Source organism: Panthera uncia, chromosome A2 (assembly GCF_023721935.1).
Source record: "Panthera uncia isolate 11264 chromosome A2, Puncia_PCG_1.0, whole genome shotgun sequence".
In the NCBI taxonomy this organism is placed as follows: Eukaryota; Metazoa; Chordata; class Mammalia; order Carnivora; family Felidae; genus Panthera; species Panthera uncia.
Genome location: NC_064816.1, coordinates 107,192,759 through 107,220,718, shown reverse-complemented (window position 1 = coordinate 107,220,718; position 27,960 = coordinate 107,192,759). Strand labels below are relative to the sequence as shown.

The window sequence follows — 27,960 nt, the reverse complement described above, 5'->3', positions numbered from 1 at the left end:
CGATTTACCCTCTTCCAAATGTACTCCAGGAAGGGGAATGTTCTTTCCACTGAGACCCAGGAGATCCCTACACTATGCTATGCACTCTGGGACCAGTGCCCTGCTTCTCCCCAGGAGTGAACTCCACAGCTCTGCTGCGGAGAAACTCACACACTTCCAAAACTTCAGAGTTTGAGCTCCACAAGTTGTTTGCAAAAAAACTGCAACACTCAGTACCCCTCGGTCCCCAGTCTGTGGTCCAGAGAGGTTTTCGTCTTGTGCAAACATGACACCACACTCTCTTAACCCCTCTCTGTCTCCCTTTTCTCTCCCTATGGAAAGGGTTCCCTTCCCTTCTGAGGCACCACTGTTTTTCTCTCCCTCAATTCACTTCCATGCACCTCATACCTACCATGCTGACTCCTGACAACCTTGGAAATTGTTCTGCCAGTCCTCAGGTCAATTTCCTGGGTGTTCCATATGATCTGACCTCAATATAGCAGTGTTTGAGGGATGAGGAAAGTCCAGGGTCCCCATACTTGTCCACCATCTTAACTCCTCCCCTCTGAATTTCTGAATCAGTGATTTGTCTTGTAGTTCTAGGTCATATTTTCCCATTTCATAGCATGTCTGGTAATTTTCATTTGGATGCTTGGCATTATTAATTTGAACATTTCTGGTTATTGAATTTTGATGTGTTCTTTGACATGTTGGACTTTATTTGGGAACACAATTAAATCATGCAGTCAGTATGATCCTTTTGAGGCTTGCTCATACTCTTTGTCAAATTGGCTCCCGAGCAGGTTTTAGTACAAGGCTAATTTAGTCCAAAACTAAGAGAAAACCATTTTGATTTCTCTACATGTTGCCTTATGTATTAGAAGGTCTCTCCACTCTGGCTGAGAGGAATGCAAATTATTCTCAGTCCTGTGTGAACTGTTTGAATTGTTTAACCTACTGGTTTCCGATGGTTAGTTCTCCAGCCTTGTGGAATTTCACCTCATGCATGTAAAATAAGTAAGATAAAGGTTTATTAAAGACACTCCTGTACAGATACACAGAACTTCTTCTCTGTGCAGCAACTTCACCTCAAATATCCTGACTCACAAACTCGAGTCACTTCAATCTCCCCAAACACTGATTACTTTATCTTCAACTCAGAAAAGTAATTGGATTCTATTTGTATTCTCCCTCCCTATGCTGAAGCCTCGAGATTTCCCTCTATCAGTAACCTCAGGCAACTGTAGGACTCATATTTCTCTTTCCTTGTTTGTTTCCTGCTGGGATTATAGGACTTCAGTATCTGGTGCTCAGTGCCCAAAACAGTGTTCCATATATATGTTTTTCTAGTTTTATTTCTAATCAAAGGACAATTCCTAGAGTAGTTACTTCTTCATACGTAGGGGTAGAGGTCCATTTATTGAATATTTTGCTTAATGAATTCTGAATAGAAAAAATATAATGAAAATTCAGAAACTCATTTACAAAATAGTTCAATATTAGAATCATCTCAAACATTTCTAAAGTATGGTTGATAATGGGCAACTAAGAGAGGAAATTTGAACTGCCATGCTGAAGTTTTTTTTTCCTTTGTCATCAATATCAGCTGTATTTCAAAAACTTTGTATTTCATTTAGCAGTAATTCATTTACCTGTGTTTCATCCTGTATTTATATAAAGGTATTTTAAATTTTGAGAAAATACCTTACATTTTTATTGGTAGAATACTTAGCCTGCTTGCTTTTTTATTTATTTATTTTTATTTTTTTAATGTTTATTCATTTTTGCGAGATGGAGAGAGACAGAGCATGAGTGGGGGAGAGGCAGAGAGAGAGAGGGAGACACAGAATCTGAAGCAGGCTCCAGGCTCTGAGCTGTCAGCACACAGCCCAATGTGGGACTTGAACCCATAGACTGTGAGGTCATAACCTGAGCTGAAGTCGGACGCTTAACTAATTGGGCCACCTAGGCACCCACCTGCTTGGTTTTCAAAAGAAATTTTTAAATAAAATTTTATTAAATTATTGTTTAATTTTATTGTTATTTATAAAAATTTAGGGAATTTATATTGTTTATAATTAATGACAAACACATTTCCGTTAAGATTAAGCTATGCTCCCCCCAATCTAAATTTGCATATTAACATAAAACCAAGTTATTTTGTCAGTGTTAGATTTTCACTGTAATTTATAATGGCATTCATAATAATACCCAATCTTTCATTTTTGGCAGATTTATTTCTAAAAGCTCTACTTTGATTCCATAAATTGAATGAAAAATATCAAACCATTATTAGAACTAACTGATTTTTCTGTTTGAAGCATCTAAGGACACTGTATCATTGAACCAAGAGATTCTTTCAGTGGAGTCAACATGTAACAACCATTACCTCACTTTGGAGCTTGAAAAGGACACTTGAAATTCAAAATTTATTTTTAAAATGTAGATGCATGGTCATTTTATCTAAATAAAAAATCACGCTTCACGAAGTGATACTTAAATGTACCTTCTGCAACTGCACTTGTTAAACTGCCATCTTTGGCTTTAGTTTTTATTTTTGTTTTGTTTTTCTTCTAATAATACTAAATTTTAAAGTAGATACTGCTACTCACTCAGCAATATTATTGTCTTCAGTATTCATGTCATTTATGATATCATTATGTCCCCATGATGAACGATGAACATTGACAAACATTTTGTGGAAGATACATGTTCATTATCAACTTTCCTAGGAAACAGCAATTGAGCACTACATTTTTTAACAGGTATGTTTGCTTCTGATCACATTTCAGTCAACAGTATTAATAGCAAAATCAAAATATGCAAGTAACCACAAAATAAATAACTGTGGAACTGCAATGTAAAATAAAAACATTCAGAATGTAAATGCTGTATGCAGGACTACTCCCACTCTATTTCTTGAATATATTTTATCCATCCCTAACATTTTATTCCCCACATTTTCCCTAACCCCACTTTCTGGCGGCTTGGTACCTTTACGCATGTCACAAGTTGTGGCTACAGCACACCTGCCTGGCATACCAGGTGGCAGCAATGTTAAATATTTCTCTTTCCACCTTCCAGCCCAGAATTTTAGGTGTCCTTCACAACTGGTGTCTGTTATTTCAACATCACATCCAGATACACTTGTTTCAGATTTTTCATTTTTCAGAAACCAAGTTGGTCCCACACCCTGCTTTTGTAAATTAAGTTGTAGTTAAATACAACTGTGTTCATCACACACTGGCTATGGATGCTTCCTTGCTAAAATGGAAGAATTAAGCAGTTGCAACACAAAGCCTTACATATTTAGTATCCTACATTGTACAGAAAAAACTTTGTTGACATCTGGTTTAAAGCAAGGAGGTATACAGACTAAGACTTATTTTGTACAAAATTATTCTGGCAGAACTTTAGACAAAAAAGTGGAAAAAGCAGGGGTGGATGTGGGCAGACCATTTTGTATGATATAGAAATGGTCTAGGAGAAAGAAGATGGAAACCTGATTTGGGAGAGTGGCCATGGGAACAAAACTAAGAGGATAGATGAATGAAATGTTGAAGGCATACAACAAAAAGGATGGGATTATGGTTAGGATGTAGATAGCAATGGAAACAACACAAAAACTAATTCCTAGATTCCTATAAAAACTAGATTCCTAGAAAAACTGGAAGTATAAGGGTGCCATGTACTTGGATCAAGTAACCTGGAAGAGGCTAAGGTTTAGAGAAAGAATAATGACAATAGCTTTGGACATGTTGACTAAATGTACTTTGGTGATATCAAGGGAAAGATGCTGAACTAGAGCTTTAATAAACATAGGGAACTCAGATCTGAGGTCTGAGCTGAAGATATAAATTTTTGGAGTTATTCCTATAGAGAGGACTATGAAGCTATGGTCTGGGAGAAACACAACAATAAGTAAAATGATAAGAAACAGTTTTTGAATGCCTATTATTTGCCTGATAATGTATATGTAATTTCATATAATTTTAAAATTACCTTGTGAGATAGAATTTTTTACTTTATTTTACAGATGAGCAGACTGAAGTAAAGAGGGTTGAAATAACTTATCCACATTGTACAATTAGAAGAAGAATGTATAGTGTGAAAAGGATTTAGGTAGGGAATGATGAGCTCACTAGGCAGAGATTCTGCACTTAATGTTGCAGTTAGGGGTATTCAGAAGGGCTCGAACAGCTCATTTGTTTGGTTGGCTAAAACATGGACAAAAATGTGGTTCTCGGTGAGTGATTTAGAAATGTAAGAACTCCCTTGGTTTAATGGGATTTGAAGACATAGGAATATTAGACTGTTAGAGTGTATTTGTCCTTTGTGACCTATTCATCCACACTGGAAGGATCCAGAAGACATGCCTTTTACCATGACTATGAGATAAGTTTGCAAGGCGAGTACTAGAATTCCTGAAAAGACTTGTGATTGCTTATTTCTGCAGACTATAATCTACAGTGGGAATTGTGGTCATTGAATTGGGAAACCTAAATATGGTGGGAGCAACTGGATCCGAGTGGCAGGGGGCAAGTGGCAGCATTCAATTACCAAAGGCAAGGTAGGTGTGGTTACCATAAAGGACAGCAGAGTAGAAGTAACTGGTTTGATACAATAGTGGAATGGCCTATAAAAGGTTCAGTTTCAATGCAAGCCAGCTGGTAATATTTTTAGGACTGGGGCAAGTTTCTCTAGGAAGATGTATATACTCTCTACCAGAATCCAATATATGGTGGTATTTCTCCCATATCCAGTACTCATGTGTCCAGGAATCAAGGGGTGAAAATGGAAGTTTCACTACTCAATATTATACCATTGGCAAAATTTTTACTTCTTGCTCCTGTGACTTTACACTCTGCTAGCCCAAGCTTCCACCAGGGGACATAACGATGATTCCATTGAGCTGGAAGTTAAAACTTTGGCCTTCTTATGCCTTTGAATCAACAGGCAAAGAAAGGAATTACTGTGCTGGTTGGGATGATTAACCCTGATTATCAAGAAAAAATTGCACTGCTACTCCACAATGGAGTAAGGAAGAGAATGTGTGGAATACAGATCGCTTAGGGCATACCTTGGTACCACTATGCTCTGTGATTAAGGTCAGTGGAAAACTACAAAAACCCAATCCATGCAGGACTACTAATTCCAGAATGAAGTTTTGATTCATTCCACCAGTTAACCATAACCAGTTGAGTTGCTTCCTGAAGGCACAGGGAATACAGAATGGGTATGGAAGAAGGTAGTTATAAATACTAACTATGGACATAAGACTAGTTCCATAACAAGGATTGTAACTGTCAAGAGTATTTCCTCCTTATTTTATTATGAATATATCTGTATGCAAATATCTGTTTTCCTCTGTCCTCTCCTCCTTTATCATGTAACATAAGATGCAATGACTTTATATCATAATATTTATTATTAATAACAATAAACATTGCATAACAATATTTAACTATTGTTAATTTTACATTTATAGAATTTAAGTTATGAGACAATGAGAAGACCAAACATTACTCAAAACTCTAGCTACTGTCCTGGTGAAGTGCTTGGTGTGTTTTCAGTTGTACTTAGGAAAGTTGTATCATGTTAGGCAGCACTATGAACTTGTTATTGTCTACAATTAGAGATTAAGTATGGTTTAAGGAGATGTGTATGGTGCCAAGTTGACAAGAGATGGACTTGTGATGGTTAATTTTTATTATCAACTTTACTGGGCCACGGAGTACTCAGATATTTGGTTAAACATTACTCTGAGTATGTCTGGGAGGGTGTTTCTGGATGAGGCTAACACTTGAGTCAGTAGACTGAGTAGAGCAAATTGCCCTCCCCAGTGTGGGTGGGCTTCATTCGGCAGATTTATGGCCTGCATAAAATAAAAACTTAAATAAGGGAGAATTCTCTCTTTGACTCTCTTCAAGCTGGGACATCAATCTTCTTTTGTCTTTGGTCTCAGAACTTAAACCACTGGTTTTCCTAGTTCTTGGGTCTTTGAGTTTGGACTGGAACTCTGCTATTTATTCTTCTGGGATTCCAGCTTGCCAAGTGCAGATTTTGGAATTCTCAGCCTCAGTTACAACTGCATGATCTACTGCCTCATTATTTATATATAGATATATAACATATATATATATATAGATATAGATATAGATATATAACATATATATATATAGATATATAGATATATAACATATATATATACACGCTTATTATAGTTATTGTTATATAGATTATGTTTCTCTGAAGAACTCAGAGTAGTAGGTGAAAATCAAGGTGAACTTGGAACATCTTGTGATGCCAAAAACTAAGAAAACGCTCACAAAAAGATAGGACCATGTCCAAAGGACATAGGAGCCAGCCTGAAAAAGATCCAAAGCGAGAATAATTTGCAACAAAATTAATAATGGGAAGAGAAAGGACAGTTCCTCATTACTTCTAAGGAGTAAGGGAAATAGAAAATCAGCATTGGAACACCCGAGTAATAATTTTAGCAGGCACGATCTACCAATGGCTTCTAAAATTAGTGGATAAGCTTGGGGAGAAACAGGATATTTGCATAATTGCAAACTATCTTTCCAACATATTTATTCATTCCATAGGGAAGCATTATAACATCACATTGGAGAGCTCCTTAATCAAGTGATCAAGTTTAACCTCACCAATAATAAGACATATTCACATTATGTACCATGGATCTGAACCACTAAGAAACTGCATCACTGCTGTGGTAATCTTGTCCAAAATGCACACCCTCAATCTATTCATGAAAAACATCAGAAAATACAAAGCTGAAAGATACTCTTTAAACTAACTGACCAGCACTCTTTAAAAGTGCCAAGGCCATAAAAAGACTGGGGAACTGTCACAGATGGGAGAAGACTGAGACATGACAACTAAATGCAATGTGTCAATCAAAGACTGAATCCTGGAACAGAACAAGGAAAAGAGTGAACTGGTGGACTCCTTTGTCTATAGTTTAGTTAACAGAATTATATTACTGTTAATTTGTTACTTTCTGTAATTATTGCTATGGTTATCCAAGATGTTAACATTAGGGGAAGTTGAGTGAAGGTCATATGAGAACTCTGTATTATAATTGCAACTTTTCTCTAAATGTAAAATCATTTCAAAATAAAAAGTTTCAAAAAGTCACCTTTTTAAATCTGGCAGCAGAAAGGCCACTGTGACCACAGTGAGACTGCAACCACACTAGACTGGTTCTGACAGGGACTGGAACTAAGAAAATGGAGATGGATAGATAGAAACATTTTTTCAAGATTTGGTTCCTAAAGGGTTGAAGAGAGATAGGTAGTAAGCTAAAGGAGTGAGGTAGTTGGAGGTTGGTTTTTGGTTTTTTTGTTTTGTTTTGTTTTTTAAGATGAGGAGTATTTTAGGATGCTTAAATGCTGATGGCAATGAACAGTTCAAAGATAGCAGTTTGGTAGCTATAATTTACTCTAAGGTTTGTTGCTGAGATTAAGGAGGGAGGTAAAGGTAAGATGGATAGAGGTTTGAGGAGAGAGAAGTTTGAAGAAGTGTAGTTTGAGAGAGAGAGAGTAAATTGACCTGAGTAATACAGTAGGATTATAATGGGCCCATTTGAATTTGGTGATCATAAATTTACAGGAGGCCAAAGTACTATGATTCAGGATAATCATGAGCAGACCTGTTAACTTAGGTACAGTATTGGAGAAAGTTCTTTGTAGAATATATCCAGGGTAGAGATTTTATTAGATTGGTAAAGTAGAAGGCCAAGATTTTTAGGGCAGATTGAAAGGTAGACGGGCAAAAGAATTTGGGCATTAACTGTTTTCAAGGCGGACACAGAAGTGAAGAAAGGAAAGGAAAATGAATTAAGAGAAATGATAAAACAAATAAAATGAAAAAAATAAAGAGTCTTAGGTGTGTGAGTCAACAACTCTATGGCATATGAGTCTGATGTATCCCTCACTATCAGAGATATACCTGCCAGTACTGGCTTAGGACTTTTTTTTCCCCCCAAGTCTGCCAAGACACTAACAGATGGTCATCTGTTCTCCAGGTTCTTATTATTTCCTCTTTTGTTCTTTATCCCTATGAGTCCATGTCTTAAAAACAAAACAAAACAAACAAAAGAAAACAACATAAAACCCCTCTTTTTTATTATCTTAGTGGAACTCCATGGAGAAGTGAAAGTAAATGAGTATTTTTAATCCGTTATCATTCCCTGAAAATAGTGCCTCTCCTCTATTTTAACCCCACAGATAAGGCTTATTATTCTCGTTTCTCTTTTCTGCTGACTTTCCCTAGTGGCTTGTGCCCTTGTATATTTGATTTTATCCATTTATTTAAATATGTATGTTTATTTATTTGAATTCATATTTTGTTGAACTTCATCTCTGCATATACTGGGGTCTAAATTAGGGATACTTTTCCTCCAGAAAGAAAGTGCATTTGCTTCCTTCAGAACCAGGAGTAGACCAAGATAAAACCTCACTGGTACCCATCAAATTCATATCCCCAACTTTGATGCAGACCTTATGCTTTATTGTGCAGTTACAACACTGATACTGTCATTTGACTCAGGGATACTCTCCCTTTTTGTGTTACTTACTCTATTAAATTTCAGTTTATTTGTTTTTTCATCCTATTCCCTTACATGCTAGCAAGCCCAGTAATGTATTAAAATAGTCTGTTTTAATGTATGCAGAATCTATTATATTTTAAAAGAGGTATAGTTTAGTGTCTATCCTGGGATACTTGGGAATAGGAAATGTGGTGGAACTCTGCCCTTAACTGTGAAATGAGGAAGAGGAAGGTCATATGCTTTAACAGAAAGAAAGAGGGTTTTGACAGCAAAGTCAGACCAGAATTCAAGTCTTGGTTGACTGCTTACTTGTGGAAAGACCTTCAACAAGCAACCTAAACTTGCTAAGCCTCAATTTATTAATGAACAAGATGAGGAAACTAATTATTCACTGCAGAGCTGTGTGAGGACTAGATGTAATGTATATAAACACCTAGCAAATTACCTTCTCCCAAACTTGACCTTCTAACATGCCTTATCTCAGTGAATGGTATCGAATGTGTGTGTGAAGCTTATCTGGGTGCTAACAGCTGAGTATATAATTACAGTGCAATCCTATTCTTAAAGAGTGTTCAGTCCTAGAAACACGCAGTTTTATTTATTCTTGTGGTTTGATTAGTTTTGCCTTAGTAGAACACGAGTGAAAGAAAACTTGTAACCATAGATGCAGCTGGAATTAAAAAAAATTCCAGACAAGTTAAGTCTCTAAGCAGAGAGCAGATTTTCCTTTTGATTCAGGTATATTCTAGTATTAGTGCTCCACCAAACAATAATCAGAGTCTCAACATGTCAAGAGAATGGTTAATTAGAAGTTCAAAATCAACATTCAAAGAGCCACATGTGCAAGTCTGACCTGGCTCTGATACAAGTAAGGGTTGGTGGGGTTAATAGTGGGAAAATGTCTAATGCTGCTTTTCTTCAGTGAAGGTCTGCCTGGCCCAGGGCTGCAACGTCAAGGCCTCTGTCTAAACCAAAAAATCTATGACAAATAGCAGCTCACACCTGACAACAGTCAAGGTTTTAAACTCAACAGGGTAGGGATTTGAAATTCTGCCAATCCTTGCATTTTTCTGTGATTAGATGTATTTCACAAGTTTACAAGGGGCTCCAAAGTGGATTCATAGCTCCATGGCTCCTTCTAATTTGGCACTGCCCTTCTAGAACGGACTAAACCTCAATTAACCAGAACTTACAAAACTCCAAATCTTCAGTTAAATTGATTTTTCCCCTAAATATGTCATTTTTCAAAGAAATGGAAAAAGTATACACAAAAACTACAAATAATGAATTTATTTGTGAGATAGAATAACATAATGGCTAAGACTATATACTCTGGAGATAGACTGCTTGATTTATGATGTTGCCTTTATCCAGTTTTTAACTGTGTGACCTTGGAGAAGTTGATTAACCTAGATGTGTCGCAGTTTACTTGGATGTAAAATGGAAATGAAAATAGTACCTACCTCATAGGGTTGTTAGGAAGATTAAATGAGTTAATCTATATTAATAAGAGTGTTTAGAACAGTACCTTGCACACTGAAAGCACTTAATAATTATTACTTTACTATTTGCTAGCAGTTTACAGGGTTTACATTGTATAAATAATTTAATCTAATGTCCCTCCATGACTTCACTGTAGTGAAAAACTCATATTTAGAATGATGATGCCTTTCCCCTAATTTCAAGCATTTCAATCAACAAAATTTCTTCTTTAAAGAAAACTCTACACCTGACCTGGGGCTCAAACTCACAATCCCAAGATCAAGAGTCACAAGCTCTTCTTCTTCTTCTTTTTCTTTAATGTTTATTTATTTTTGAGAGAGAGAGAGAGAGAGCGAGCACATAAGCAGGGGAGGGGCAGAGAGAGAGAGGGGGAGACAGAATCAGAAGCAGGCTCCAGGCTCTGAGCTGTCGGCACAGAGCCTGATGCGGGGCTCATACCCACAAATGTGAGATCATGACCTGAACCGAAGTTGGACGCTCAACCGACTGAGCCACCCAGGTGCCCCATGAGTCACATGCTCTTCTGACTGATTTAAACTGCTCACATCTGACAATAAGCCATGCTAAATCTCCTGTCCTTTTTGCAGGCATAATAATCTTGTGAAGTGCAGATTTGAGCATGTTCCTTCCCTGACTGAAATGAGTCCTCAGATCCTTCTGAGTTAAAACCTTTGCAACACTGTGGGTATCTCTTCTTCTCTCCTGGATCTCAATAGGATGGAGGTAGAGGAGAGAGGAAAAGAGAAAGATATATCAAAAAAAGGTAGAAAATCAAAATACAATAAGAAGGAGCGAAAAAAAAAAAAACTTAATGTGGTTGAGGCTTTGGGTATGGAGTTAAAGAACCTAGTAAAGGTTGCAAGATGATTTATGCAGTGCATGTTGCAATATGGGGAACAATCCTTTAATCCATGTGCATAGCCCCTGAGGTCAAGATATTGGACAGTTTCCTCACAACAGATATATGCAAATTCCTTTCAGTTTAGAAACAATCTGGATTTTCTCCTTAATTGTGATGTAAACGCCCCTTCTCCTTGATAAGGGAGTGGATAAAGGGAATTAGAAAGATGGGAGGAGATGGCTGAGAAGGGCATTTCACTTAAAAGAAAACAATGGTTGTCTCTTTAGAATAAATCTTACCTTACTTTAATAGCTTTGTTTCATTAATTACTATACATAAATCTCTTACACTGCTCTGATGATCTACTTAGTGGGTACATCAACAGTGTTTATATTTTATTTTACCAACTAGTTACCTCCCTTGGAAATAGAGTAGAAATGAAATCAACAAAATTAACTTGCCATTGTTTCCTTGCAACATCAGTTGTTACTTCTTATTTCATTGTGGTGCCTAAACCAGTGGATCAGTGACTACCTTATAGTCAATTACCTAGTTCCACAGTATATTCTCCTGCAGTGAGAAAATTGTATTCTTTTTCATATTGGCCTCAAAAGTGGAATAAATTCAGAGGACCATAAATTCACTTCTCATTGCCCTAAACAATACGTGTGTGTGTGTGTGTGTGTGTGTGTGCGTGCGCGTGTGTGTGTGTGTGTGTGTGTGTGTGTGTTTTAAGAAATAGGGCCTACTGACAAATTTTACATGCAGGAAACATGGGTGTTATTTGATAATAACATACATGACAAATACTGTCCTTTCCTTATTCTGGCCTATGTAACTATTGTGCTGTGATTGGCATAATATGGAATTCTAAGACTCCAATTCACTAAACAAGGGAAGAATCACTAGGGTGGGGAAAAGATGAAAGTGGGGGGGTGGAGTGGGAAAATCCCAACCATTTTTTTAATGATCTTGCTTCTTATTTGCCATTTTGTTGCCACAGTAGCTCCAATTTAGAAAAGCAGTATGGTGATATGCCATGCCATTCTTCCTGAAATTTCTCAGAGAAGCTAAGTGACTTGCTCCTCATCATGTTTGTGAGTGGTAGAGAGGATCATATAGGAGTTACTGTCATTTTAAAATCCTCTATCCTGGTGTTTTTCAACTTATCAGCTGCGGAGGGTTGTAGCTAAATTTGTAAAGAATCCTCAAATTCTTGTGTACATATATATTTTTCTTGATCCACAAATCAAAAGATACTATGATTATCACTATTATCATTCAGGAGGTCTACAAAATTGGTTGACACTTAAAAAGTACTCTTCTTACTAAAAAGTGAGTAAGTAAAAGGAAACCATGGCTCTATACTTGTGGTTTTCATATTTTGGGGTTTCACAGATCAATATCAATATCATTCATTATATGTTTTAGAGCTTAAAATTATAGTCTTTCAAATAACATGGATTGAGTTTTATGGAAAACTCACTTCATAATCCCTCCCTTCAAAATCAGTAAAAATGTTATCATGGGCCAGGACTGGTGTGAAAAATGTCATTTGGGAACCCTGCTTCTCACCTTACAATGAAAAAGAAGGGAAGAAGAGTTCAATGGACTCTGTAACTTGTTAGGGTGGGTTTTAGAAAAGGAAACATACAGATGAGGGTTCTTTATCCTTCTCTGGGCTGACTCTTACCTGGCATCACTCACTGGTGATTATAGCCACCAGCAAACTATTACTTTCAGCTCTGAGAACTGCCACCTCTAAGATTAGTGATGAAAGTGGTAGCTCACAAGTAATTCATGTTCCTTCTAACTTAGAAGTGATTCATCATTATGGGTTAAGGAAGACAGAAGAAAAGAGCTCATACATAATTTGCCTATTCTTCTCAATCTCTTATCTGCATGGGCTAGCCAAGGAGTTATGTTAGTTAGTTAAGAAAATTAACCCGGGCTAAGAAAAAAATGTGGCAAATATGGACAGATCAACGGATTCAACTGATTCAACTGTTATTCATTCAATAAACATTTGCACAATGCCTACCTTGGACAGACACTGTGTAAAGAATATAGCAATTAAAAACAAATAACACCAGCAAAAACAATCTCTGCCATGAAAACACACAGGAAATGTACCTAATCTAGAATAACAATAAAGGGAGACTCATACATGGCTTCTCAAAAGAGATAACATCTGAGCTAAGTCTAGAAAACTTGATAGGGATGAGGCAGAACACTTGTTACCAAAGTGAACAGCATGTGCAAACAAGAAGCTTCTTGACCATCTCAAACATAGTTGATCTTTGTATACATCCGCCATCTTGAGATGAAACCAGACCCTAACCTGTCAGGAGGGGTCTTTATTACCTGTCAGGAATAATGATTGCCCTGCCGTTGCCTCGTAAGGCCTTTCTTTCTTAGCTAAATGAGTAACATAAACAAGGACAGGACAACAGGGATGATCCTGCTGCCAAATATTCCCATACATGTGGCCAGGCAAAGGGCCAATGCTAATCACAGCCTCCAGCACCTGCATACCCTCAGCTGGGGGGCTCTGTTCTCAAAGAGAAATTCACAGAAGGCCTGTCAGCACCTTGCTGTCTGTCTTGGGACAAGGCTATCTAGGAACTTGCCTGAATGTTTCCCACATGCTACAAATCCTGCTTCTTGACATTTACATAGTTTTCTGATACTGTAGTCCCAAACCGTAGCACAAAAGAATCCTTCACAACCTATACTAACAATTCAAACACCTCCCAAAGTTAAAAGGAGGCACCTGCGAGATGCTCAGAGACATATGTGAAGAGGGGGTTCTTCAGTTAAACAAAGGCCACCTTAAAGGCAACCTGTGCAGTTGCAAAGGACCCCCATATACAGAAGGGCCCGCATGTTGCATTCAGTGCTCTGCTGTCACCTTCATGAAATTATAGTATTTTTTTAACAAGGAAGTATTCACACATTTTCATTTTGCACTGGGATCTGCAAATTATGTAGTGGGTCCTGACTACTTTCCCCACCAAAGGGGAAAAGAGGAGCCTAGTCAAGGGCCTGAAGCCCTGTAAGAGGACTTGAAATGAAAGAGTGAGTTATAAAACAGAGAAAAATAAAAGTGAGAGTACAATTTTATAGTTTGTAAGGAAATCTAGCATTGTTTGCTAAGGCAGAAGCCCATAATTTTAATTTCTCAAGCCATTATTAAGTTTGTTACTCAGAAACACCCACATTATTTTATTGCTTAATGGACCTTATGCAGCCCTTTTCTGGTTCTTTAGTCTGGAAGAGTGGCCCCAAAGACATACAATTCAAATGGTCCCAAAAGACACACAATTCAAAGAACTACATAAAAATGTACCACAAAGTGTCAAAGCCACAGTCTCAAACAACTTTCTCTGCACTGTTTTCTACTTCAGGTCCCAAATGACAAGAGATCATTCTCATCTTGTATTTGTCTTTCCCATTACAACCTTTACTCACCAGTTCCTTCTTAACCACAACTCGAGTTCTCCCTGTGGTAATGTTACTATCAGTCTTTCCTGGCAAATATCTTTTCACATCACTAACACCTTGATTTTTATCAGGAATGGCTGAATAATTTGCAGGGCCCAGTGCAAAATAAAAATGTGGGCCCCTTTTTCAAAACTTAGTAAGAATTTAAAGGCAACAATAGGAAGAGCATGAAACTATGCATTGGGTCCTTATAAGTGTGGAGTTATGTGACTGCACAGGCTGAACATCCAAGAAGCCATCTTTAATTCTCAGTGGCCAAAATCGGGTCACATACCCCATTCCTTAACCAATCACTATTTAAGTGGGTTAACTAGTTTAGGCTTAGACTAAGAACAGCTTCCCTGGAACTGGGCATAAGTTCATCTTCTCTGAGTTGCATGGTATCTGGTGGCAAGGATTCATGACTAAAACCAGGCTTCTTTTGAGTAGAAGTTAGGAAGGCATTGTTGCTGAGTAGCCAACAACAGTACCCACTATGTCATGTATCCATGGCTAAGAAAGAGGAGGTCTTCTTTCAGAAACTCCCTTTGATGCAAGCTCTCATTCCCTAGGGCCTTGAAGATCAAATCCTCCCAACTTAACTCTGCCTGCTTTCCATTCCCAGGCCCCTATGCACTTTAAATATCTCCCCTGCTGTCAACCCGTTCCACAGGTACATGGAGGGGTGAAAAGATGTGATTCCCATACTCCTGACTATCATCAAAAGAAGGAACCAAGACTAACAGACCATAAAGTACACAAAAAACTCAAATAATAGAAGAAATTTAAGGAAAAATGCTACTAATTAAAATCCACATGTTAGTGTTGAGAGTTAGTGGAAGTATTGGGTTTACAAATGCTGGATGGAATCCTCAGTAGGAGTTCAGAAAGACAGGGGATTTTAAATGGGGGTAGTTGTCAGTGTTGAGTGCTGTGGAATGCATTTTAGAACAGAAGACTAATTCACAATCCACAGTGGTAGAATTCTCATAGAGCAAGTTTTGATAGTAGAATGAGTCTTTTTCAAGAGACAAACAGGTTTGTTTGGCTAGAGCAGACTGAAAAAATCACTCAAAAATGTCAGTGGTAAAGTCATGCAGTAGAAAGTTATTACCAGGAAATTAGATCTAATACAAAAGGCAACAGTACAGTTTTTGAAGATGTACACTGTGATTTTTTCATACCTATGCGAAAATTGAGAGCTTGCTTTTGTTACTCTCTTCCAAACATTTGCTCTTCATCTGGCCCAAATCGTGTTCAGTCCTTAAGACCAAGCTCAGGCCCTATCACTGCCAACAGGCCTTCCCTGAACCTTCCTTGAACCTTCCTCACTTTCTAGTATCTCTCAACCTCACTGAAAGTGACTTAAGAAAGAGAATGCTCCTTCTCTACTGTCTCAGTGCACCTCATGACCCCATATTGGAAGGATCTATTGAAGCGTCTCTCACTCACTGGACTATAACTCTTTGATGCCAGAAACTCTACCTATTCTTCTTCATAACTTCTGTGCCTTGATGACTGATGAAATTATCTTCTATCAACATATCATAAGTATTAAAGAATGCTTAATACAATCAGAAGATACATAAGAACAATAACTTTTAATAATCTATGTGTATAATGGCAAAAGAATGCTCAGAATAAAAGAAAATAATATGTATAAAAAGTAGGTATTTTTATACTATTGATTACCTGAAAGGGGTATTAGAGTGGATGTAGATGAATATGAGAAGGCTGTTAAAGATCATTTTAAGATCCCTTTCCTTAAGATCCAGAACAATATATAATAGAGTCTCTTAATTTACTCTCAATGGAAATGAGACAATATAATGACAGGTTTTGGTTCCAAATATTTGAATGTTTACATTTCTAGTCTCTGAAGATCCTTGAAATTTGGACTTTATTCCAGTTATGATATAACCAATAAACATTTATGGGGAACCTATGACCCTCAATCCAGGCAATAATGAAATTAAGTAAAGTGGAGATTGCTTTGAGCTCCTATATGGCATGATTTGTAAATAGTCACAGCACCCCACATACACCCATATCTCAAAATTGCTTCTGAGCTAGCAAAGTCAAAAAAACTTAGAAAGCTGGAAGGTGGTTTCTTTAGCGGTATTTAAAAAATGCTTCTATAGGACAATAGCAAAGCTAAGGGTTTTCCTGATTCTTCTTCACACATAATTTTGCCATTTGGTTTTTCCCTTCATGCTAACTTGTGTTAATTTATGCTTGATTTCAAGTGTGTGTATGTGTGTTTATGTGTGTGAAGGGAAATGGATAGTAAAGTTTCTGACCTTCCCTCCTTTGTTCAGATTTTCTTTTCTTTTGTTTTTATTTTTTTTTTACCGTTTATTTTTATTTTTGAGAGCTAGAGAGACAGAGCATGAGTGGGGGAGGGGCAGAGAGAGGGAGACAGAATCCGAAGCAGGCTCCTGGCTCTGAGCTGTCAGCACACAGCCCAATGTGGGGCTCAAACTCACAGACTGCGAGATCATGACCTGAGCCGAAGTCAGCGGCTCAACCAACTGAGCCACCCAGGGACCCCTAGATTTTCTAGTAGTGAGGCTTTTTCACTAACTTTCTCCTCTCTTGACAAACTGAAAACCAGTAAATGATTCCTTAATTCTGACATCATTAGGAGATAACTTACCCTTAGTTAAGATTAGACAATATAATTAAAATTTCTATATTAATTTCATTTTTTAATGGATACTTAGTGGTAGTAATGAAAAAAAGAATCCAAGCACTTGGAAAATATGAGAAAAACATGGTTCTAAATATAGAGGCTCTGAGTTATCAGTGTAAGGTTAGATTAAGCACATTAAGAGCAAGGCAGTAACACATTTAGGTATAAATACATAATGTGTGTAAATTAGAATTCTAAATATGTTTCTCATATTTGAGAAGCTCAAATATGTTTTTCATGTGTTCTCATTCTCAATATGTTTAATTAATTGTACCTGATTAGAAAATAAAAAAAAATTAAAGACATACTTTGAATTTCAATGATCTTCTGTAAAGAAATAACAGCATTCATATTCGGGGTTTGGTGGAGAATATCTTCTGCAAGCGGCTCCAGCTGCAGGAACAGTAGATAATAAAGAGCAGAATATTATGACTTTATAGTAAGTCTGACAGAAGCAAAGCAAATTGAAACAACCTAAAAAAAAAAGGCTGCCCCAAGAACTAGTTAACATTTTCATTTTGCTGATAGCAGTTCTAAAAGTGTAACCAGTTTTATTTTCTGTTTTGTAGCCATGTAATTGAATTCCAAAGGGCTTTTCTATTGGTCACAAAACTAATCTATGAAGTCCCTGAAGCAGGTGCATGTCTGTGTATTATTCATTAAAAATCTGAGTTATTTGTGTAATTTTTGTGGGTTCTTCACAAACCAAATTCCATCATGTCTGTATGTGCAGCTGGGCCCTGCAAACAAAACCTCAGGGAAGTTGCAGTAGACGGAAAGTGGGCAGTCTATTATCCATACTTTCGTAGTATTTTTACATCCGGCCACCTTACACTTTCGGACACTTCACAGTAGAAAGCCATAAGACATAGCTGCTCTTACTCAATTGCGGTTAAAGAAATGGTAGAGAAAATGTTCAAATAAAACCAGAGCTAAAAAACTGCATGTTTAAAAGGGAAATAACTGTGCATTTTTCATTTAACTTCTACTATATTCATAACTAGGCAGAAGTCCATGTGGAAGCACAGGACAAATTCCTGTCTTGCAAATCTATCATGATCTTCTGGAATTACAATGATTTTTCATGGACAAGCTTTGCAAACATTGCTTTGTGAGAAATGAAGAGGAACTTTAAATAATTTATGGATTGTTCTGGCAGAACTAAATCTGATGATGCATCCTGGGAATACCTTGGTGATGTTGCTTGGTGTGTAGCAGCAGAAACCGCACACCCAGAACCTTGCAAACAAAATAGCTGTCTAGCTATTGAAATCCAGAAAGCAAGGAAAGTAATAGTAACAAAGGTATTTAAAAAAAAGGAGTTTTCTTAGAAAATCTGAAGTTAGTAGTCACAAATTCAAACTTATGGTCAAATTATAATATGGCTTGAAAAGGAACCGATGTCACTAGACATTGTACTGAAAAACTCATCTATGTCTCTTTTTCTGTAGAAAAAACCTAAAAACTCAGGAATTCCAAGTTTCCACAGCATATGTGAGTGAATCTTCCCCCCAGGGTCTCTCTGAATTGATTATTCTATACTTCAATCATGGAATCTAAAACAATAGCACCTTTCTTCCAGATGCCATAGGATAACTGAGTAGCTCAGGGATATTTATATATGGGTAAATTCACTAAATACAACTTTCAAGAAGGTTTTTTTCAGCTGCCAAAGAAAAACCTTTAAAACATCAAAAGGTTATTTGCAATACAGTTTAGCAAGAGAGAAAAAAAGTGTCAGTGAAAAGGTTCTGTAATCTCAAATTCTTAAAATTTGTTAAAATCAATTTTTAAATCTGGTATTTCATATAGTATCTTCAAGAATATGTTACCCTAGTTAACACCCTCTTAACTCAAAGGAAGTAATGAATCATAGGCAGTAGGTTACTTGGAAAACTTACTCAAGAATCAGATAGGGTTGAACTACCTTTCTTATAAATACTCCTTTCACTTCAGTCTCAGAGCTTAAAGAACATTTTTAATAGAAATCAGGTAGAATTTACTAACAAAATTTTTGAAACATCACCCTACGTTCAAATATCTAAGAACAAAACAATGAGGTGATTTCAGCATATTTAGTTCTTCAAAAAGCTCTCCTGTGCCATTAGGGGGAAAATGCTGACAAATTAAAAGGTGCAGGCTACTGGAAAGAAAACTACAGGCAGATCATTAATGTAAAAACCTCATTTCTGGAATTCTCCTGCATTGAGGTTTGTGGGCTATTTTTAAGATCTGGGTTATGTAGAACGTAAATGTGATTCAGGGTGTTGAGAGTAAAAATACAAACCACACTAAACCTTCAATTTGGAATGGTCAGTTAAATATGATAAAGTTGTGTCTACTTATAAAAGCAACCTAGAGAATTAAAGCAATTACACTGATAATTTAAACCCCCAAACCATTTCCCTGCATGTTTTTAGGTGAATGCCATTTGGAGGATTTAATCTTCAATAAATTGCTGCAATTTGCTTCATTTTGAGGATATACACACAGACAGAGATGAATTCAGAAAGTTCTCAGTGTAGGTTCTTTATTTTTCCTTAGGTAGCTCTGCAGAGAAGGTAATAGGTAATATTCTGAGTTGGCAAGAAGGCAAGTAGCATTTAGGGTCTGTTTTCATAAGAGAGACCACAGAATTGAGTTGTCTTTTCTAGAGTGTTTGTTGATTTAATCATTCAAAATTATAAGCACTTAAAATATCTGCTTGAAGCATCTATTTAACAAATATTTATAAGTATTGGTATAACTAACTATAATGAAATAATATTAAATGAATAGTCATTTTTCTTAAATTTGGACAGAAACTAACAATATGCAGTAAAGCTCTGTTATGTATTTGGTTTGGCTGATAAGATACAGCAAAAACATTGGCTGTTGAGGCTAATCAATGTTAGTAAGAGTTATTAAAATATAAATAAGGAAGCAATTTACATAAAACAATACTTTTGTATGCAAAACTTATAGTAAGATAAAACAGATGCAGATGAGGGAAATATCACACATCCATCATGCTATCTTTGTCGAGCAATTCCATCAAGTGATGATAATTATCAGGGAGTAAGAAGATACACTAGATAATTTTTAACACAACCTCTTGACACATGAAGTTCTCATCCAGCATATCTAAAGCTTAAATGCAACCATTACTTACATAACTTCTTTATACAAATTTTCTGACTGCGACAGGGAAATTCATTTTTCTATATTTTTTACAGAAAGTGGCAATACCATATTGATATAATTCAAATGTTTGCTAAGTTTCACATATCGTGTAATTTCTAAGTATTACAGCTATTTTAAAACACCATAAAATTGTGGCTATTACCATGTTGTAAATAAGTAATTTTCAGATTCTTTAGAATCAGACCATTTAATCAAAATCATTTTAGTTGACTAACATGCATTTATAGAAATAGGCAAAGGTATCCTTGGAGAAGCTCTTGAGTAAGAGTTTTAATATTTACTCTGTATTCATGAGAGAAGAAAATCAACTTTATTATTTTCATGATTCAGAACTGAACAGAGAAAAGGCTAAACAGAGATTTTGCAATTAGGTACATAAGAACTGATGTATACATCAATCAAGCAGAGGATCTACTAACTACTCTTGTTAGCTTTTATGTTTCCCAAATACGCCCAGTATTTCCACACTTTAATGCCTTTATTTATTCTGTTTCTTCTAAATTCTATTTTCTCTATCCTTATTTGAATTGGTGAAACCTTGCTAAATCATCCGAGGACCAATATGAACATTGCCTGCTCTGTGAAATCTTTTCTAAAATTCTCTGTGAGGTCAAATGGCTTCCACTTCTGTTCTTCCTTTCCACATATTCATGTTTACTCTACACATTTTTGTAGTAAGCCACGTCTGTCATTTTCCACTTTGTTGTGAGCCCTTTAAAGGCAAAGATATAGCCTGGTATATGGTGGGCATTAAAAAAATATGTTGAATGGGGGCGCCTGGGTGGCTCAGTCGGTTAAGCGTCTGACTTCAGCTCAGGTCATGATCTCATGGTTCGTAGGTTCGAGCCCCGCATCGGGCTCTGTGCTGACAGCTCAGAGCCTGGAGCCTGCTTCGGATTCTGTGTCTCCCTCTCTCTCTGACCCTCCCCCGTTCATGCTCTGTCTCTCTCTGTCTCAAAAATAAATAAATGTTAAAAATATTAAAAAAAAATACGTTGAATGAAGGAAAGATTAATTGAAAGAAAACATAAAGAGGTTGTCTTTATTCTGGCCTCCAGAACTAACATATCTAAGTGGGATAGGTTTTTTTCTTGGTTACCTGCTGTAGTTGGGGCATGGTTTTAGGGTGAAAGACTAGAAGGAATAACGGATAATTCATTTTTAAATCAATGTAATCGATTTTTAGTTGAGGTTTTAGTTGATTTTTGAACTTAAACTGACCATTCTTGAAACTTAGTTATTAAGTCCAGTAATGTGTAAATGAGTAATTTTGTATAGACTTTCTACATACACAATTATATCATCTGTGAATAATGAGACATCTGTTTATCTTTAAACTTTATTTTTTGTTTCTTTTTCATACCCTATTACACAGTCTAGGACCACCAATGCACTGTTAAAATGAAGCAGTAAAAGTGAGCATCTTTTCCTTGTTTTTGATTTCAAAGAAAAATTCCCATATTTCACCCTTAAATCTGATGCTAACTACAGAATGTTTATAAATATCCTTTATCAAGTTAATAAATTTTCCTTTTATTCCTAGTTCGTCAAAAGTCATAATTGGGTGTTTAATTTACCAACTGATTTTTTAGCATCTATTGAAATGGTTATGTTTCTTTATCATTCTCTTAATATGGTGAATTATAATTACTTATTTTGGAATGTTACTATGTTATGTTCCTGGCTTAAACATAATTTTGTTATGGGGTTTTAAGATATTGAAGAATGGCTATAATTTTGTTTATGCTTATGAGCAGAATTTTCCTATAATATTCCTTTCTTATAATGTTTGTTCAAGTTTAGGGTATCATATTATACTGGTCTCAAATAATTAGCTGTGTTCTTACTCCTACCCCCTTACTCTGAAACAGTGTAAATTATAGTAGAATTCACTGGTGAAGCCATATGGGTTCACCATGGTACTTTCTCTTGGTAAATTTGGCTTTAAAGATTCAATTTTGAGGGCACCTGGGTGGCTCAGTTGGTTAAGCATCTGACTTCAGCTCAGGTCATGATCTCCTGGCTCACGAGTTCAAGCCCCCCTGTTGGGCTGTGCTGACAGCTCAGAACCTGCAGCCTGTTTTGGATCTGTGTCTCCTCCTTTTTCTGCCCCTCCCCTGCTTGTGCTCTGTCTCTCTCTCTCTCTCTCTCTCAAAAATAAATAAAAACAGGGGCGCCTGGGTGGCGCAGTCGGTTAAGCGTCCGACTTCAGCCAGGTCACGATCTCGAGGTCCGTGAGTTCGAGCCCCGCGTCAGGCTCTGGGCTGATGGCTCGGAGCCTGGAGCCTGTTTCCGATTCTGTGTCTCCCTCTCTCTCTGCCCCTCCCCCGTTCATGCTCTGTCTCTCTCTGTCCCAAAAATAAATAAAAACGTTTGAAAAAAAAAATAAATAAATAAAAACATTAAAAAAAGATTCAGTTTTGTAAATTATTATAGTATCATTCAAATTTTTTGTCTTCTTGATTCAGTTTTTTCAAGGTTATATTTTTATAAGAAATTTCCCATTTCAAATAAAATTTCAATTGTTTTACATAAACATTTTTTTAAATATTCTTTTGTAACCCACACATTAAAATCTGTGGTAAGTCTACTTTTTCATTTCAAGTACTGGTAATGCATAACTTTTCTCCGTCTGTCTTGCTAGATTTCTATCAATTCTGTTAATTGTTTCAAAGAACTAAACTTTCACTTTTTTTCCTTTTAAAAAATTTGTTTAATATTCATTTTTTTTTGAGAGAGAGAGAGACAGAGTGTGAGAGGGGGGAGGGGCAGACAGAGAGGGAGACAACAGAATCTGAAGCAAGCTGCAGACTATGACATGTGAGCACAGAGCCTGCTCAAACTCACAGTCTGTGAGATCATGACTTGAGCCAAAGTAGGACACTTAACCAACTGAGCCGGCCAGGTGCCCCCTAAACTTTGAGTTTTGAATATCTTATACATTATATATTTGTTTTGTATTTCATTATTTCTTCTCTATACATATCTTTTGCTTACTTCATGTTTAATTCATGCTTTGATTTTCTAATTGCTTTAGTTCTATACTTCTATCTTTAATTTTAAAGTTTCTTCTATTCTAATATACACATTTAAAAGCTTTACATTTTCCCCAAATTCAACTTTATATACATGACACAAATTTTAATATTTCATATTTTCATAATCATTCAACTCAAAATATTTTCTAATACTGTGATTCCTTTGGCACATGAGATATTGTACTTTGAAATCTCCAAATAAATGAGTTTTTCCAATTAGTTTTTTATTTCAAATTACATAACTAAATTTTTTTTAGTTTTGTTTTTATACTTCATTTTATTTTACATCATTGGTATCTTACTTTTATTTTACTGTAGTAAGAACACTTAACACAAATTCCAACCACTTAAAAAATTAAGTGTATAATACATTATTGTTGACTCCAGGAATAATGACATAGAGCAGATCACCAGAGCTTATTGATCTTGCTTGACTTAAACTTTATACTCATTGATTACTAACTCTCATTTATCTTTCCCTCCAATTCCTGACAACCGCCATTCACCCTCTCAGTCTGTGAATCCGATTATTCTAGATACCTCACGTAAATGGAATCATGCAGTATGTGTCTTTCTGCGAATGGACTGTTTCACTTAGCATAATGTCTTCAAGATTCATTCATGTTTCACATATTGCAAAATTTCTTTCCTTTTAAAGGCTGTATAGTATTCCATAATATGTATTTACCACATTTTCTTATTCATTCATCTTTCAGTAAACATTTAGCCTGTGTCCACATCTTGTCCTTGGTAAGTAGTGCTGCAATGATTATGGGAGGGCTATTATCTCCTCAAGATCCTGATCTTGCTGTATCATACAGCAGTTTTATATTTAACTTTTTGAGGGCCCTGTATACTGTTTTCTAGAGCAGTTGTACCATTCTGTATTCCCACCAATAGCATGCAAGGGTTCTAATTTCTCCACGTCCTTGCCAACACTCATCTTTGTGCCATTTTTGATAACAGTCATACTGACAGATGTGAGGTGACATCTCCGTGTGGTTTTGACTTGCATTTCTTGATGATTAGTGACATTAAACATTTTTTCATATACTTTGTGGCCAGTATATGTCTTCTTTGGAGAAATTTCTGTTCAAGTCCTTAGTCCATAGTGTTAAAAGTTGTTATATTTTTTAGATGCCTTATCAGATATATGGTTTGCAAATATTTTTTCCAATTCCATAGATTGCCTTTACACTCTGTTGATTGTTTCTTTTGCTGTACAGCTTTTTAATCTGATAGTCTTGTTTATTCTCGGTTTTGTTGCCAGTGCTTTTGGTGTCATATCCAGGAAATCACTGTCAAGACCAAAGTCATGAAACTTTCCCTGGTTTCTTTTAGGAGTTTCACAGTTTTGGGTTTTACATTCAAATCTTAATACATTTTGAGTTTATTTTTGTATATGAGATAAGATAAGGGTCCAGTTTCATTCTTTTATAAATACATATCAGTTTTCCCAGCATTTGTTCAAGAGATTCACTTTCTCCAATATGTATTCTTGGGACCGTATATGTATGGATCAGTTAACCATGTAGGTCTGTAGATTTATTTATGTGCTTTCTCTTGGTCTCCAAGTCTACCTTTATGGCATTGTCGTACTATTTTAATTACCAACCTGTGTAATCTATTTTGAAATCAGGAGGTGTGAAGACTCCAGCTTTGTTCTTCTTTTTTTACGACTGATTTGTTTATTTATGGTCTGTTGTGGTTTCATATGAATTATTTTTTTTCTATTCCTGTAAAATACGCCATTGGGATTTTGATATGGATTGCACTGAATATGCACTTTGGGAAGTATGAACATTTTAACAATATCAGGTCTTCTAATCCATAACCATGGATTGTGTTTCCATTTGTTTGTATTATGTAATATTGATTCTGGTTTAATTTCACTATGGTAAGAAGTTATAGTCTATATGAATCCAATTGAAATTTATTGAAATTTGCTTTATGTCCCCAAATATGGTTTGTTCTTGAAAACATTACAGGTGTCCTTGAAAAGAATGATTTTCTGCAATTATTGGGTATGGCCTATTATATATATTTCAATTAGGGCAAGTTTATGAAAGTATTTAAATCTACATAACACCCTCTTTTATTATCTTCTTTCTCAATCAGTTTCAGAGAAGTATATTAAAACGTCATTATGATTCTGGTTTTGATTATTTTTCCATTTGCTTTTTTCAATTTTTGCCTGATATGTTTTGAACCTGAATTGTTAGATACATTACTTTTGAATTATTTCATCTTCTCAGTTAATAGAATATTTTACTACCATGAAGCATCTCTATCTCTACTTCATTTTTTTGTCTTAAAGTCCACTTTACCTGATATTAATATAGCCACACAAGCTTTATTTCAGTTAATTTCTGTAGTTTAATTTTTCTTTTTATATTTAAACTTTATTATTATATTATAACAAGTGTTCCTTTTTAAATAGCACTTTTTTATTATAATGTGATAATCTTTTGTTCTTATTGGCAAACGAAATCCATTTATGTCTTTTGTGGAACTGCACAAGCTGATTCTAAAATTTTATATAAAAACACAGAAGGGACAAATGTAGCCACGACTGTCTTGAAGACAAAAAATAAATGTGAGATTTGTTCTACCAGATATCAAGATTTCTTATAAAACTATAGTAGTGAAGGCAGTATAGTACTGTCAAAAGGATAGACAAACAGACCTGTGGAATACAATAGCATCTCTATGAAGACACAGACAAGATACTAATGCTCAGCCATAAGGAATAGATGGTCTTTTCAATAAACGGTGCAGGATCAACTTTTAATTCACATTAAAAACACACACACACACACACACAAATTTAACTTCTACTTCGTGCTATATAGACGTTCAATTCCCGATGGACTATGCAGCTAAATGTTGAAGTCAAAAATAAAGCTTTAAGGAAAGAAAAAGGAGAGTATTTACACAGCTTTGGCTATACACAAAGAAAACTTTGAAAGAATACAAAAGAGCTAACCATAAAGGAAATGACAGATTAGACATTAAAAATTATTTTTATTTTTCAAAGGGCACAATTACAAGGGTAAATAGACAAGGTATTTCACCACATGAAACCAACTGTAGAATCCATAAACAACTGCTCAAATCAGTAAGAAAAATGACAATCTGAAAGTGGACAAAAGGTACTTCAAAAACGGAATATACACATAATCAAAAAGTAGATGAAGATCTGCTTTACTTCTTCATTAGTGTTTTGGCAAGACATAACCATGAGGATAAACTATTACACATACAACAGAATGTCTAACAATTTTAAAAGACTGACAATACCAAATGCTGGAAGTATGTAAAACAATGGAAACAGTCACATGCTGTTGGTAAATATGAATTGTGACAACCACTCTGGAAAAGTTTGTTATTATCTACAAAGACTAAACACATACAAATCCCACATCCCAGCAGTACCACTTTTAGATATATAGTCAACAGAAATGTGTAAAGAAATGCACCAAGAAACATATATATATATATATCAATATATAAATATATAAATATATAAATGTAAATATAAATATATAAATATAAATATATATATATATATATATATATATATATATATATATATATAAAGTCCATCATAGCATTGTACATAATGGCTCCCAAACTGGAAAAATTCTCTATAGTCATTAAAACCAGAATAAGTAAAGTGTGGCATTTTCTTAGATATTCCTTTTATGAAGTGTAATAATACTACATAATAATGCAAATGAATGAACTATAGCTAGCTGCAATAACATGAATGAATCTCATAAACATGTATTGAGCAAAAGAAGTTATATACAAAGAGATAGATATTGTATGATTTCATTTATATAAAGTTAAAAAACTGGTAAATTAAAATCTTGTGTTGAGAAGGGGAGTACTAATTGGAAAAGAAAAATATGGGGTCTATTGAAGTGCTGACATTATTTTATTTCTTCACTTGGTTGGTGGTGATATATGTGCTTGATTAGTGGTATTTCATTGAGTTGTGCATTCATACCTTATACAGTTTTCTGAATATTGTATTTTACAATCAAAAAACATTTTAAAAAGACAATATGTTTTCTGACATAAAAGAATAGGGGAATAAATCTGTTTCTTAACTCCATATTTTTTCTACATATTATGGTGCATTTAAGTAAAAAGGTGAGATTGTAGGTATTTCAGGAAAAATAAGTTATATTCTTAGATACAGGCTACAAATTTACCTACAAAGGGACTGAAAGACCCACTATAACATGTAAAGCAACACAGAAAAAATTTAGAAAGGGTTCAGTGTCAGGATGAAAAATATTGTGAAACTTTGGAAGAATATAGTGATCAAGACCAAGAGGATAAGGGAAGCAGTTTGCCATATAGATCTGACCTTCCATGTTGATGAACTATTATCAATTCCCTAGTGAGGAGGGAATGGTAGTTAAAACTCAACTTTCATTTAAATAATTGTCTTGGAGATGTCTTCAATTAGTTGTATATGTTTAATTTGATTGCTTAAGTAAATCTGGTTATAATTTTATCCATATTGTGATTCATGAGTCATTCTCAAAATAATCCTCTTTATTGATTTGAAGTCATTAAAATCTTTGACCAAAAAGATTGAAAAAAAAAGTCAATCAGGATGGATTCCATTGATAATCAAGTTACTACACTGACA

The 27,960-nt window shown here is 35.5% G+C and overlaps 1 protein-coding gene across 1 annotated transcript in view; it reads right to left on the bottom strand.

Moving 5' to 3' along the window:
* The window catches only part of HDAC9 (histone deacetylase 9), a 903,132-nt gene that overhangs the window by 12,695 nt on the left and 862,477 nt on the right, over nt 1-27,960 (bottom strand). The window contains exon 26 of the mRNA XM_049642883.1: nt 17,382-17,466. Within this exon, the coding sequence (XP_049498840.1) occupies nt 17,382-17,466 (85 nt within the window). The remainder of the gene's footprint in view (nt 1-17,381; nt 17,467-27,960) is intronic.